The sequence below is a fragment of the Taudactylus pleione genome, unplaced genomic scaffold, assembly GCF_031769625.1.
Source record: "Taudactylus pleione unplaced genomic scaffold, aTauple2 ptg000055l, whole genome shotgun sequence".
Lineage (NCBI taxonomy): Eukaryota > Metazoa > Chordata > Amphibia > Anura > Myobatrachidae > Taudactylus > Taudactylus pleione.
Window position 1 is genome coordinate 7,380,145 of NW_028284457.1, and position 13,715 is coordinate 7,393,859.

At 41.1% G+C, this 13,715-nt stretch overlaps 1 protein-coding gene across 1 annotated transcript in view; it reads right to left on the reverse strand.

Annotated features, from left to right (window-relative positions):
- The window catches only part of GRID2 (glutamate ionotropic receptor delta type subunit 2), a 1,139,199-nt gene that overhangs the window by 23,826 nt on the left and 1,101,658 nt on the right, over positions 1-13,715 (reverse strand). Inside the window, exon 15 of the mRNA XM_088464469.1 lies at positions 5,907-6,147. Within this exon, the coding sequence (XP_088320595.1) occupies positions 5,907-6,147 (241 nt within the window). The remainder of the gene's footprint in view (positions 1-5,906; positions 6,148-13,715) is intronic.

The window sequence follows — 13,715 nt, forward strand, 5'->3', positions numbered from 1 at the left end:
TGTTTTATCCAAGGAATCGGTGAATGAGGAGGATGAGGACGACATCTTGCCTCCGTAGAGCCAGTTTGTGCAGGGACACATTAATTGCCAGCTTGTTTTGTGGGGGCCCAAACGAACCAATCATTTCAGCCACAGTCATGTGGCAGACCCTGGCGCTGAAATGATTGGTTTGTTAAAATGTGCATGTCCTATTTATACAACCATAAGGGTGGGTGGGAGGGCCCAAGGACAATTCCATCTTGCACCTCTTTTTTTTCTTTGCAGTATGTACTGTTTGGGGCCTAGTTTTTCAAACTGCCATCCTGTCTGCCACTGCAGTGTCACTCCTAGATGGGCCACGTGTTTGTGCCGCCCACTTGTGTCGCTTAGCATAGTCATCTAGCTACCTCGGTGCAACCTTTTGGCCATAAAAACAATATTGTGAGGTGTGAGGTGTTCAGAATAGACTGGAAATGAGTGGAAATGAAGGTTATTGAGGTTAATAATTGCATAGGAGCATAAAAACCCACAAATTCTGTGATTTTAGCTGTTTTCATACTTTTTAAAGAAAAAAATACTGATCCAAAACACAAAACAAAGAACCCAAAACACGGAAAGGTGGTTTTGGCAAAACCAATCCAGATCCCAAACACGAAGAAAGATCCAGATCCAAAACCAAAACACAAAACACGAAAAGTGGACGGTGCACACCCCTAATATATATATATATATATATATATATATAGATATACAGCCTTGAGCTGGTATCTGTCTAGTGCCCCATGAGGTCTTTATTCTCTTAAACATTGTGCCGCCGTGGGCCCAAACAATTAAATTCCCCTGGTGGCCCCCTCATACCCCAGTCCTCCAATGTTCATTAACATAACAAAATAGAATTACAGCACATAATTAGCATTTTGTTAATAAACCATAGTTTGTGAGTTTTTATAAAAAAAATTTATTCAGTGATCAATAATATAACACGCGGTGTAATGCTTCATATAAGCAAAGAGGGTGATAGCCACACCCCATGGCACAGGCCACACCCCCATGTACACACATCAGCTGGTCACACCTCCTGTGGCAGCACGCAATAGGCCCTTCATAAAGGCCAGATCCAGGCCCATGTGGACCTTAATCTGGTACTGTTTCTTAATGATGAAAATGCTTATTTAGACCTCATTGCTGTTCATTTAGATATGAAATAAGGGCCTGATTCAGACCCACTCGCGAGCGGCTGTCCGCTCGCAAGTGGGACGATGATCTGCACTGAGCATGCGCACAACGGAGGGAGCTCCGTCGTGCGCATGCGCCAAACGCGGCGAGCGAAGGAAAGTCCTTCGCTCGTTGTGTCTGATCAAAGGGGGCGTGCTGTCGATGTTGATTGACAGCACGCCCCCTTTGGTGGGCGTGCCGGAGGCGTGCCTCCCTGACGGGGGCGTTCCCAAGGGAACGCCTACCGTCATAAGCCGGCCCACTGACATCACTAGTGATGTCAGTGGGAGTGATTTTGGCTCTGATAGAGCCAAAATCACTTCGGTCCTTGCGGTTGAAAACCTCAACCGCAGGCTCCGGCTCGCAGTTTCGATGGTCGCGATGGTCACGACCATCGCGGCCATCAAACTGCACGCTCGTATAGGCTGTGGGTGGTGACCCACAGCTATACGAGCGTCCAGGAGGACGCTCCATTTTTATGGAGGGCGGTCCTCATTCAGAGCGTGCGCTCTGCTCAGAGCGTACGGCTCTGAATGAGGGCCTGTGCATCCACTTTACATATTTATATTATACAAGTGATGTACATCTGTCATGACACAGGTGCAGACTGTGTGTTGTGTTGACATCCATACAAGTGAGTATAAGTATTTGCCAAAAAGGTCTTTTACAGTTTGCAGTAAAAATCCAGAGTGTGCGTGCTTTTTAGTGCATATCGCATGGCTTGGTTCACATGTATAAGCAGTGGGGGCTTCAGGGAAGAGGTCCAGTGGGGGTGGCCCAGTATTGTCTGATCCAAGTCACTTCCAGGCTCCAAGAGGCTACACCCCATCAAACTTTTTACAGTTAGATTAGTGGAGTCCCACTCATTGGAGATTCTACTTCAGAATTTGCAAAGAACTGAAAATACATTTTATAAACACCATATTTGTATTATTCCCTCTCCTAGGGGGTATATTTACTAAAGTGTGGGTTTTTAGAAGTGGAGTTATTGTCCATAGCAACCAATCAGATTCTAGCTATTATCTTCTAGTACAGTGTTGGCTAACCTTGACACTCCAGCTGTTATGGAACTACATAACCCAGCATGCACTGCTACAGTTTTGCTATTAGGGCATGCTAAAACTGTGGTAGAGCATGCTGGGATATATAGTTCCACAACAGCTGGAGTGTCAAGGTTAGCCAACACTGTTCTAGTAGGTGCTAGATAAATGATAAGAAAAATCTGATTGGTTGCTATGGGCAACAACTCCACTTCTAAAAACCTGCACTTTAGTAAATATACCCCCTAGAGTGCCATAAAATGGGCCCAGCAGACTACTTCTGCAGCTATAATCCATGGCTCCTTTTTAGTGTCAATAAGGTGCATGTATGGAAATTGCCCCCAAACTTAAAAGCATGAAAAAGTTTCAGCAGGTTTCATTTGCTTTAATGAGAGAATTAATATGTTTCACAGGATAAGGAATGATCCCTTCAATGCTATTTAATCTTGACAGTTATATGTTAAACTTTCCCAGGTAGGGATAATAAGTCATCCCACTGACATGGGCTCTAGGTGGCATGCAACTAACATAGGAGATAGGAGGCAGCTATTGTACAGTGGTGACTGCGTAGAGGGGACATGGATGCTTCTGTCATGTGAGCATTTGATCTTGGCTCCAACCAACAGTGTGTCTTGTTTTTTAAATACACGTTTACACAATTGTGGAATATATTGATACACTGTTGATTCTAGTCAGTTTTTAAACTTTCTGGAACTTTAAGTGCCTGGAGAATTATTCAAGCTAAATCACTCATTGGGTGACTATTGCTATTTTCTAAATATAATTTGGTGTACTGTACTTACAGGACATTTTTTTGAATACCAAATGTTGAAAGTACTCCGACAGTAGAATCATGTGTTTACACTTGCAGCAATGCCCTGCAAACGATCTCTTGCAACCACAGAGCATGACAGCTAATTTCCAACTGTAGAAAATATTAGTAGTCCTGGGTCTATTTATTGTAAGGCTCTTGTGTAACCAGATTGAGTACCAGCTGCAGCCTGAAATATTGTACACTCTGACTATTAAAAATCTGCACAGCATATTCCATATTAATAATGATGTCATTTGTCTCATGCCATGCAGTTGGCCTACGTACAGCTGAAAGGACATCTGGTGTTAGAAAATCTGATAGAAAAAGAACACGGACACGCACAAACCATCTTTTTCCTATACTGTCAGTAATGTTGCTCTTTTATTGTAAATGTTTTTTTTATGGTGTTTAATATGCATTATTTTGTGTTAATTGATCATGATGAGCTAACCGACTGCTCAGTCACCAACTGCATATCTTAATGTTTTATGCAAAAAATAAAAATAAAATAAAACCAACAGCAAACAAAGTTAATGGTCATCAAAATATCATATATGACTGATAAATTATACATGGGGGTCTCATATTGGAACCTTGGGGCCTATTTATTAACCTCTTTGCAGAATATCTCATAATTGCAGTTTCTGCAATATATTATGAAATTTGGGGTCTATGTAACAATGGGAAACTTCTGCAAATATGGGAACTTGCAAAAATGCCCAACTTTCTAAGTTGTAAAAAGTTTAGTTTTTCCAACTCAACCGTGTAAGCCATTGTAGCCTATTAGCTACAGTATCCGGTGTGTCCACACATGCCTATTAATTAGAGATGAGTGGTTTGGTTTTGGCTTGGGTCTTCCAGCCAAGTGCGGATCTCGGAACGAGGCAAAACGTTATCTTTGTCGAGATGTCCATGAAAGATGATGTTTTGTCTCGTTCTGAGATCCAAACTTGCTGGGAGGATCCAAGCTAAAACCAAACCGCTCATCTCTAGTATTATGAATGGCCTTCTATGGGTCAATCATTGATGGTCACTGATGATAGTGCCATCAATGAATAACATTTATGGAATTAATCTATCAATGGGGAACCATCAATGGTATGCACCCACAGATGAACATCCCTGCTAAAGGGAATTGCATGCAGCAAGCTAAATACTGAAGGGAAAGGGGCTTAATGGTATGGCCATGGGGCAGGGCTTAGCTCAATTCCCCTGTGCCAAGGTGTAAAAAAACAGCACTGTCTTTCAGCCATCGACCTTCGGTGGAAAACCATCAATAATTGTTAACCATCAATAGTCGATGGCCATCCCTAATGCATATTATTCAAGAGGGTCTAAACCCAAATTGCTATCACTGTACTTTCTACTCTTTTTAAAATGACCCCCTCTAAAAAATCTTTTATTGTCATGTCATACATGGATAAGGGCAATATTACAGGGGATAATAAATAGGCACCACACACCGATGTTAGTTGCCGTTTATGCAAACATAACAAATCAAAGCCACTTTTTTACCTCCTGCATGTCCAATTCCAATTTGCACTCCTTGGGCCTGATCCAGAGTCACACACAATTTGACTGTATTTGTGGTTGCATTTAGGGGCGTATTTATAATCGTTGCAGGGTATGCAGGGCACATGGGCCCCTGGGTCCAGGGGGGCCCGAACCGCACACCCTGCACCCATAAAACTTACCTATCCAGAGTCCCACATTGGCTCCGGTGTCTGCGCCTGTAAAAACGGCTGGAAAATGGCTGCAGCTGACATTTTACCCTCATTGCGCATGCGCAGTACAGGGAAAATGACCACCACAGCCATTTTCCCTGTGACCTGTGACCATTCAGTGCGCAACCGGCCATCGGATGGAGAGCAGGAGACTGCACATGGGCCCCCTCCTCTCAAGAAAAAACCCCTGGTTGCATTGTGTGCTGAGAAATAAAAGATGGTATTCAGATTTGGTGCATCCATCTGGCCATACAACCCATTTCCATTTGTTTGTAGAGCAGCAGTCATCATTACCTGTAGGCATTTGCACCAGTTTTATACCTGGTGCAAGAGATCACTCTGTGTACACATAACTCTGAATAGTTTTTAATTCCACCTATATGCCCACGACATATGCAGGCCACTGGAAAATGGAGCAATAGCCATTTTGCCGGTGATTTCCCTACTGCGTGTGCACAAAATGGCAGTAAAATGTCCGCCACAGCCATTTTTCAGGAGTTTTGTGTAGCACTGCTGCAGCCAACGCAGGACTTCGGTGAGGTAAGCATAAAAAATATGGGTGCAGGGTATGCGGTGTGGGCCCCCTAGACTGAGGGGCCCATGTGCACCGGACACCCTGCACCCATTATAGATAAGCCCCTGGGACTTGCTGTTTTATGCAAGGAGAGAGATATGGAGCATATTCAAAACTTAGAGTTAGATTTGCTTCTGTATGGCCATTATAATTTCAAGCATCTGTTTACTTCTTTCTTTTTGGCTTCAGATTACAATTTGGCAGCACTGCTAACAGATATAGGGGATTATTGTACAAACCAAATGTACTTGCTTTTCCTGGCTGCATGTGGAATGAGCTCTGGGTAATTCATCACATTTTTAAATATTTGATTCATGTGACCTACTTTGCAGTTGGATGGTATTTTATGCTGAGGCCCGAGCTGTTGTTTCAAAAAAAAAATAATAATATAGGTTATCTCAGGACTCACGGAACAATTATAAGTATTGTGCCCACGTCAGCCATAACATTAGTGAGATCCCTGCATAAAGATAGGATGAAGCTTTACAAGAAAATGATTTACTTTTTTCAGAGAAATACATTATTCTGCATCATTTCATTCAAACGCTATAAATAGTTACCTCTTTGGAAGGTACTCTAGAGCCTTTCTTCTTGTTCCACCATGTTTCCACCATTGCTATGAAGCAGGACAGGACAATTCCAGCTGCAAGGATGCAGAATACTCCTGCAAAGCTTTTAATGTCCAGGGCACTGCCTTTTTGTTTAGGTTCCACTGATGAATATAGGTCACAGTGTCCATTGTGAGGCCACCATTTATGTTTTAATAGGTCCATGTCCCCATTCTGCTGGAGCTCCAAGATCCTGCCAGAGACATGATATGCACAATTTATGTACAGGTTAATCTGCAAAATGTACATTTACTTCTATTACATTATAAAGTTGATAGCTAGTTCCACCGTTATATAGAAATATTTTGAAAAATAATTCTTCAACCCCTGCGCTTTTCCCAGAGTACTGTAGGACTAATGCAGATCAAATTAGAAGGAGTAATGGGGTAAAAATATAAAGAAGTAGCTTTCAAGAAAATTTTATTTTAACCACTGATTTAAAGGATCTCTGAAAGACATCATAATCGGGATGCAATCGGGAAGCCGGCTGACATTATACCGACAGCCGGCTTCCCGACTGTCATATGCCGGCGAGGGCGAAATGCCGGTGTCTAGAAGGGATGCTGGGCGCTGCGAGCGGACAGTCGCGGGGGGGAGGGTCAGGTTTAGGGCTCCCGGGGGGTATTTAGGGTTAGGCACCCCCCCAGGAGATTAGTGTTAGGCTAGGGGGAGGGAGGGTTAGGGTTAGGCACCCCCCCGGGGGACTTAGGTTTAGGCAGCGGGGAAGGGGGGGTTAGGTTTAGGTACTTGGGGGGGAGGTTAGGGTTAGGCACCCCTAATGGAGGGTTAGGGAGGTAGGTTAGTTAATACTTACCTAGGGATGATCAGGATTTCCAGCGCTGTTGGGCTGCCGCTGCCGGGATCTTTTCCAGTGTCGGGCTGCCGGGAATCGCATTTCATACCGATTCCTCATAATCAGACCATCACTAATGCTGGGCATACACTATACAATTATCTATCAGATATCTGTCCAATCTGGCTGGTTGGAATGAAAACCTGGTAATGTATGGGAGCAATGACAATCATCCATTTGCTCACAAACACTGGAAAACAGACAAAATGGTCGTTCAGACAAATTGGTTAAAACACACAAATTTAACCAACTTGAACAATTGTTTTTTTGTCCGTTTTCCATTGTTTAAGATTATATGATCGACTGTCTGCTCCCATACATTACCAGGTTTTCATTCCAACCAGCCAGATTGGACAGATATCTGACAGGTAATTGCATAGTGTATGCCAAGCATTGCAAATAAAGCTAGTTTCACAGTCACTACAATTTAAACAAATGTATTGTTTTCTGTAATCTATACAAACAAAATGGTGCACATAATCAAGTAGTCCACAGGGGCAGTGTCATTGTCTCATATCGCAGCTCATCCATTACAAACATGGGCTCCAAGAAGAGAAGGCGGTAGATACAGATTACCCTTACCAGGGCAAGTCTGGGTAGCCTGGCATAGTCAACCACAGAGGCAGAGCAGCACCTCCTCTAATTGCTGGTATGTGTCAATGTGTAAATTGTTCACGTTTGTTTTCTAGGGATGTAGTTACCATCCCGGCGGCTAAGCCACATCCCCATGCCCTGAACTCAAATCACATTCTGCTAAATGACAGGAGCTTTCAAAGTAAATGAAAATAAATAATTTCTCAAGATTTTTATTGAAGGAGTTGTGAAGGTATAACAGTGTATCCCTTTTATGAGGTTCTTGTGCTGGGTCCCACCATGACCTGGACAGAAATTTCACAGAATGAACAAAAAGATATTGGCACTGAGACTCCATATAATATTCAGTGTGTACTGATTGTGGCCCCTGATTGACAGGTACTGTAGTGTGCTTCAATGGAGAACACCATCCTATCATGGCTTAGGTCATTCAGCACTACTCCATCGTGCATCTTGTTTGATATTACATCTTTCCCACATCACTACTCTGGGGCCCATTTATCATTGTATATTTGAGGTATAATCTCCAAGATTACCCGAAGGAGGGACTGCAGCAGGTATCTCCATTACCTGCTGTGATCCCTCCATTCCCGCTGGCAGCTGCATCCCCCATAGTTTTCTATAGGGGATGCAATTTTGCCAAATTTACCAACATCCAGAATGCGATGCATTCCAGATATTGGCCCCGCAGCTAACGTCTTTCGGCACCCATGTCCCTGCATGTCCCGGATGATACATCTGGGCACTATGATCGCGTATAGGCAATATGATCATGGGCGGTAATGTCATGCAAAGATCTCATTGCAATTGCGATCATTAATAAATAGGGACCAGAGTGTTAAGTAGCTGGACAGTGCACTCTCCACAATCTAACTGTAAGTCTAGGGTTTGCATCCTTTCACAACACAGTCCTGCTACAAGCAGCCTCACTATCACATTCTTAATCTCAGAAATGGACACTTTACTGCCTTTCACGAGATATGGACCTTGATTTTCTAATATACTCTGTGCTGTTTTGAGCCTTCTGACAATCTTATTGATGAGGTTTATACTAACTTCTCACAACAAACAATGAGTCAGTTGAATTTGTAATTAAGTAGCTCAGAACTATTGTGTGCAAAAGCTACTTTTTCCTATTGCGACATGTCGTCATTTCATTTGTGTTCATTATGCTGGGTGTTGCTTCTATGGGGGAAATGCAATGAAGAGTGATTTCTCAAAACCGCCAAATTTAAATGATTTTTACTGAGGGACTACATCTTTTTATTACTATTTTTTAAAGAAAAACCAGGCTGAAGACAGTTGGATATTTTACAACTTGGAAAGTGATAACAAATTATTAATTTTAATACCTTGGAGGTACTAGTATCCACTACTCCACCATCTACTATATAAAAGCGAAAATTTGTCCTTCTGTCTTTCTATACAAATCCACAGTTTACAAGCCACGATCGTGAAATTTTATATACGAGTGTATATTAAAACACGACCTAGGCAACTAAATACATTTGACATCAAAATGATTTACTGTTCATTTTTAATTAATTAAAAACCACAATTTTTGCTGGACGCTCATTGTGGGGCCTTGCACTCAGTACTGCTGTCTGCTGCCTCCAGTGGTGATATTTAAGAATTTTATCTGTACTATTTTACTATATAAAAGCTAATTTTTTTCCTGGAAAGCATGGAATGCTTCTCGAAAAGCTTTTATGTGCAGAAAACAGGGAGTCGCTGTAGATGGTCATCCTGGTATCAGAGCAACAGAAGCTCTTGGTCGTGTTTACACTGTACATCCGACAAATTTTTAATGCTTCTATCTCCGAAGTTTGTTTTACACCGTTACAGGTCCTACTTCCTTCGAAGACCTTAGGACTGTTGATGGGGAAGTTTGTCACACCTTTCATGAGGCCTGCCTAAGGAGAGGTTTGTTGGAGGATGATGTGTAAACAAACATTCTTAAAATCCCAGGCAACGCCGGGTACTCCAGCTATTACTTATAAAAACGTACCATTTACTAAGAGTAGATCAAAAGTCTAATACCTATAATAACAGCAGCCCCAAAGTCCTCTTACATTAGATATTATATATTAGCTAAATGTAAATAAATGAGCCAGTGGCAAATGCAGGATTTTTAAAGGGGGAATTTCCAAATGCTTGATTTTACAAGTGTGGCCAGTCCATTTGAAGGCATAATTAGCACTTATCCAGCTTTAACATACATCATACAAAGTGTTTTGAGTGTCATAAGTCCAGCATATACAGGATCAGTGATCACACTAAGCCATTAAATGAAGCAGTGGGGCCATCCTTCCTGAGCTGAATGTTTTTTGTTTCAGATGTGGACAGCATTCCAGAGTATGGGAGCAAGTCTGGGAGTCTGGGGGAGCAACAGAAGAGCCCGGCACTGCTTTCGACATATATGTACATATTGGTCTCCTTATGCACTGGATAGTGTATTATTATATGGTATTAATAATTAACCCTACTGATGGTCTATAGCAGTGCACCCCTAACAGTGCATGTTTTCCAGATCTCCTAGTTGATGCACAGATGTATTTATTACTGGATGACACATGTTAAAAGATCCACAGGTGCTGCTAATTATTTCATTTGTAATACTGAGAAGAACATGCAGCATTAGTAATATTCTATTATATTACTATTTCTGTTGTGGTCATGATGTGGGCTGAGAAGGGGAGCTTTCAGGCAACTGGAAACCCCCCTGCTTTTGCCTATGTAAGCATTACATTTGCGATAAAAAAAGCTGACATAAATGTGGTAGTGTGTCTACATGCTATAGGAGTACAGGTTCCAGAATTCTGAAACAGAATAGCAGGGCACCCAAATAACATTTGCTCACTCTAGAATGTCAACTCTGCTGTCTATAGGGTATTACATACTGTAAAACAGTGGAAACTCTAGTTATGTTCCTGCTGCATCTGGCGCACCCCGGCCATCCAACTTTATGAAAAAAATGGTTTAATATTTCAGAATTTCATCTAAAAATCTGTAGAGTGTCCTGCAAAAATGATGACGCAAAGGGATCCTACACAGTAGTCAGTGCTTTGAACTAGGTGCCTCCTTTTCGCAACCAAAAATAATCTCCATTACAGTTAGAATTTAGAACATAAAACACAGAAACCTGAACACTTGTAATCTATTTTGATTTATATATATTTTTATATAATACAATCTTAAACTTACGTAAACATGCACTTACTGTTTTAAATGGATAGCTTTCTGAGCCATCATGATGCTAGTGTCTATAATGTCCTACTGTACATACAAAAAATACTTTTTAGGAGTGTTTAAAGCTTATGCATCACCTCAAACTTTCTCTGTTCAACTAAGTTTACAATTTAATTGTAGGTGTTTCCTACACGAAAAGAGAGAGTGATTTCTCCAAGATAACAAAGAGTTCACAATAATGGAATCCATTAATTTTCTCAGCATTGTTGTTACTTAGTGAATTAAGATACCTTATAAAACATATATACATTTCTAATAAACAGGATAGCTAAAAGGAAGTTAAATTATCAGCTTGTGTGATTACTGTAGCTTATAAAAAAATAGAACTTGTCTACACATATTTTACTTGTCTTCAATTTGTCCACATGGTGGCGCCCTCAGCACATTGAATAGTTCATGCTGCAGTTATTAGGTTATGAATTAAAGTGTGGCAATTATTGATCTACCAGGCTGAAAACATGCCTTTTGCTCAGTGCTATTTTATGTTTTATTTTAAATTCAAACAATTATCCATGTTGCAATACCCTTGATAATGTTGATGTAGAAATCTATTGTTCAAGTACATTCTGGAGCGTGGTAAGTTAGGCTTGTACTGGAAAATTGTTCACAAGTGAACAGTTACATTCCCATTGGGTTTGCATAGCTCATGCGATCTAAAAACAAGACAAAATGCCAATGTTTCAACCCGCAGCACTTTCCTACTTGGTTAAGTCACTGAGAAGTTGTAAGTGGCATAATAATTGTGCACCGCTCAGCTCCAAAACAATTATTCTGTCTTTAAAGAAGTTTATTTTCCAATCAGGGAAACAAAAAAGTGCTGTTTAGTGCTGGCATGGCTTTGTTATCTTCAGGCCTTGTTTTGTGGGACAGATGTCTGTCTGCAAGATGTGTCCTGTTTACCTAAACTCAGCTATGCATGTTTAGTAAAAGTGGCTCCTGTACTATAAATCAAAATATGATTTATATTAGGAATCGGATGTAGTATTAATGCAGCTGAAATTTTGTGAAGCCATTTAAAAACATAATTAAAGTGCCCCAATATCTAAAATATAAGTTGTCTTATGTGAAAAAGATTTATAAATATATATACAGATGTGTCCTTATTCATGTAGCATTTTAGAACTATATGGCGTGAGACACATGGCGCGATTTACATGCTGTGCCACAGATAGCTAGTTTCAAACTTTCACACTTTAATGCCTTTTTTGTGCCATATAGCATATTTTTCGCACTGCAGTCTCATACAAAGAGAATTGTAGTGTAGTGGGTGCTTTGGGGTTTATTTACTAAGAATCTTATCTGTCCGAGATTGCATTCCTGTGCGTGTTTCCCCAGATTTTCGAACACAGAGATTTACTAAGGGCAAACATGGGTGTAAAAACACGGTTCTATCTGCAAATACATGTTAATTAATACCCCATTAAAGTATTTTCTGTAGACAGGGATACAACACAGGGATTTACCAAAAATCTTTTTTGCAAAATAGAAGACCAAAATAGAAGTATAAAACCCTCTACCCTCCTCATAAGTATCTTCAGCAGAAACACTGCACAGATCAGTGGGATCTGTGCAATGCTTCTGTGCTATACATAGGTTAAAGAAAGGGTTAACAATTTAAAAAAAAACAGTGTCCCCCCCCAAAGCATAACCAGCACCGATTTTTAAGCCTGTACTGGTTTTACAAATATTTCCAGTAACCAGCCCTGGGCACAACCAGCTAGAGGGTAATGCCACACCTCTAATATGGCAGTCAGGCACCTTACATGGAGCTATCTACCCCACAATTTCTGATGGAGCCACCAATTCCCAACTCAGGTGTTACCAGCACACCTCAAGTACCTTTGCCATTGAGTTCAGCTGCCATTGCAGGGTACATACAAGGATCTCCACGCTGATATTTGCTGCATATACACTACAAGTAGCACTCTCTCTATACCTTCAGTCAGTAATCTATACTGCTGGCTCCAGGCTTGTGCACGGCTGTTCTGATGAACAAATCCTGCTGCAGATGCAGCTTCACCAGCGCTCTCCTACATCTAGAGTTGGTGAGTTACATTGTATAATTATTGTGTATCGTCCCAGCAGTCATTGGATTTACACTGTATTTGGCAGTGACACCTGGATAACAGTAGCACATTGGGATTGTACCCCTTCATCATCATATGGAACAATTCAGATTTGTCATGCCCCTTCCCCATGAGGCCACACCCATTTTTTGGACTTGGGTCTTATGTCCCCATTTAAAAAATTGGGGGGGGGGCAGGGGGGGCTATGCTCTTTCTGGCCCAGGGCACCAAAAAGTCTAGTTACGGCTCTGTGTTACCAGGCCAAAAAGTGCCAAAATATGCTCAGGACAGGGGTAAGAAAACCCTGGTGAAGGGTTAAAAATCATCTATTGTGGAGAACTTTCTTAATGTGGAAAACTGTTCACTTTTTAGTGACACAAGCAATAGAGTGAGACCCAGTGATAAAAGAGTATAATGCTCTCTCCAAAAATACCATATCAGGTAAGTTCAGATACATTTAATGTAAACACTGTTTATGTGTTCAGGCATAGAAGAATGGCCTTATCCAAGAAAAATATATTCAAATAGCTGGTGGTAGACAAACCTTGCAAAATCTGCATCTTATAGTAGAACTGCTTGGAGGGACTCGTCTGACGTGTTTCTTCATGGACTGAGGCATCGGTTTCTCTTGGCTAAGAACATTATGGGCTGTATTCAATTAGCGGCGAAAACTGACTTTTTTTTTTGCCATTTTCTGCAACATTTTCACCAAGAAACAGGAGAAGACGGCAACAGGCAAAAAAAAACTGGAGAAAAATTTTCTCCATCCCAGACCAGGAGAAAAAATATGCAAAATTCCTATTTTTGGCTAAAAATTTTTGGGATATCTTTTGTTTGGACACCCCCCCTAATGATAAATTACCAGAATTTGTTTTCGTAAGTTGTGTACTTTGGTGAAAAACGACCTCTCACAATAATGTATTCACCAAGAACATAAAGAAATGTGCTTGGTGAATACATTATTGTGCTTGGTCAATAAATTATTTAGCTTCCTTAGAC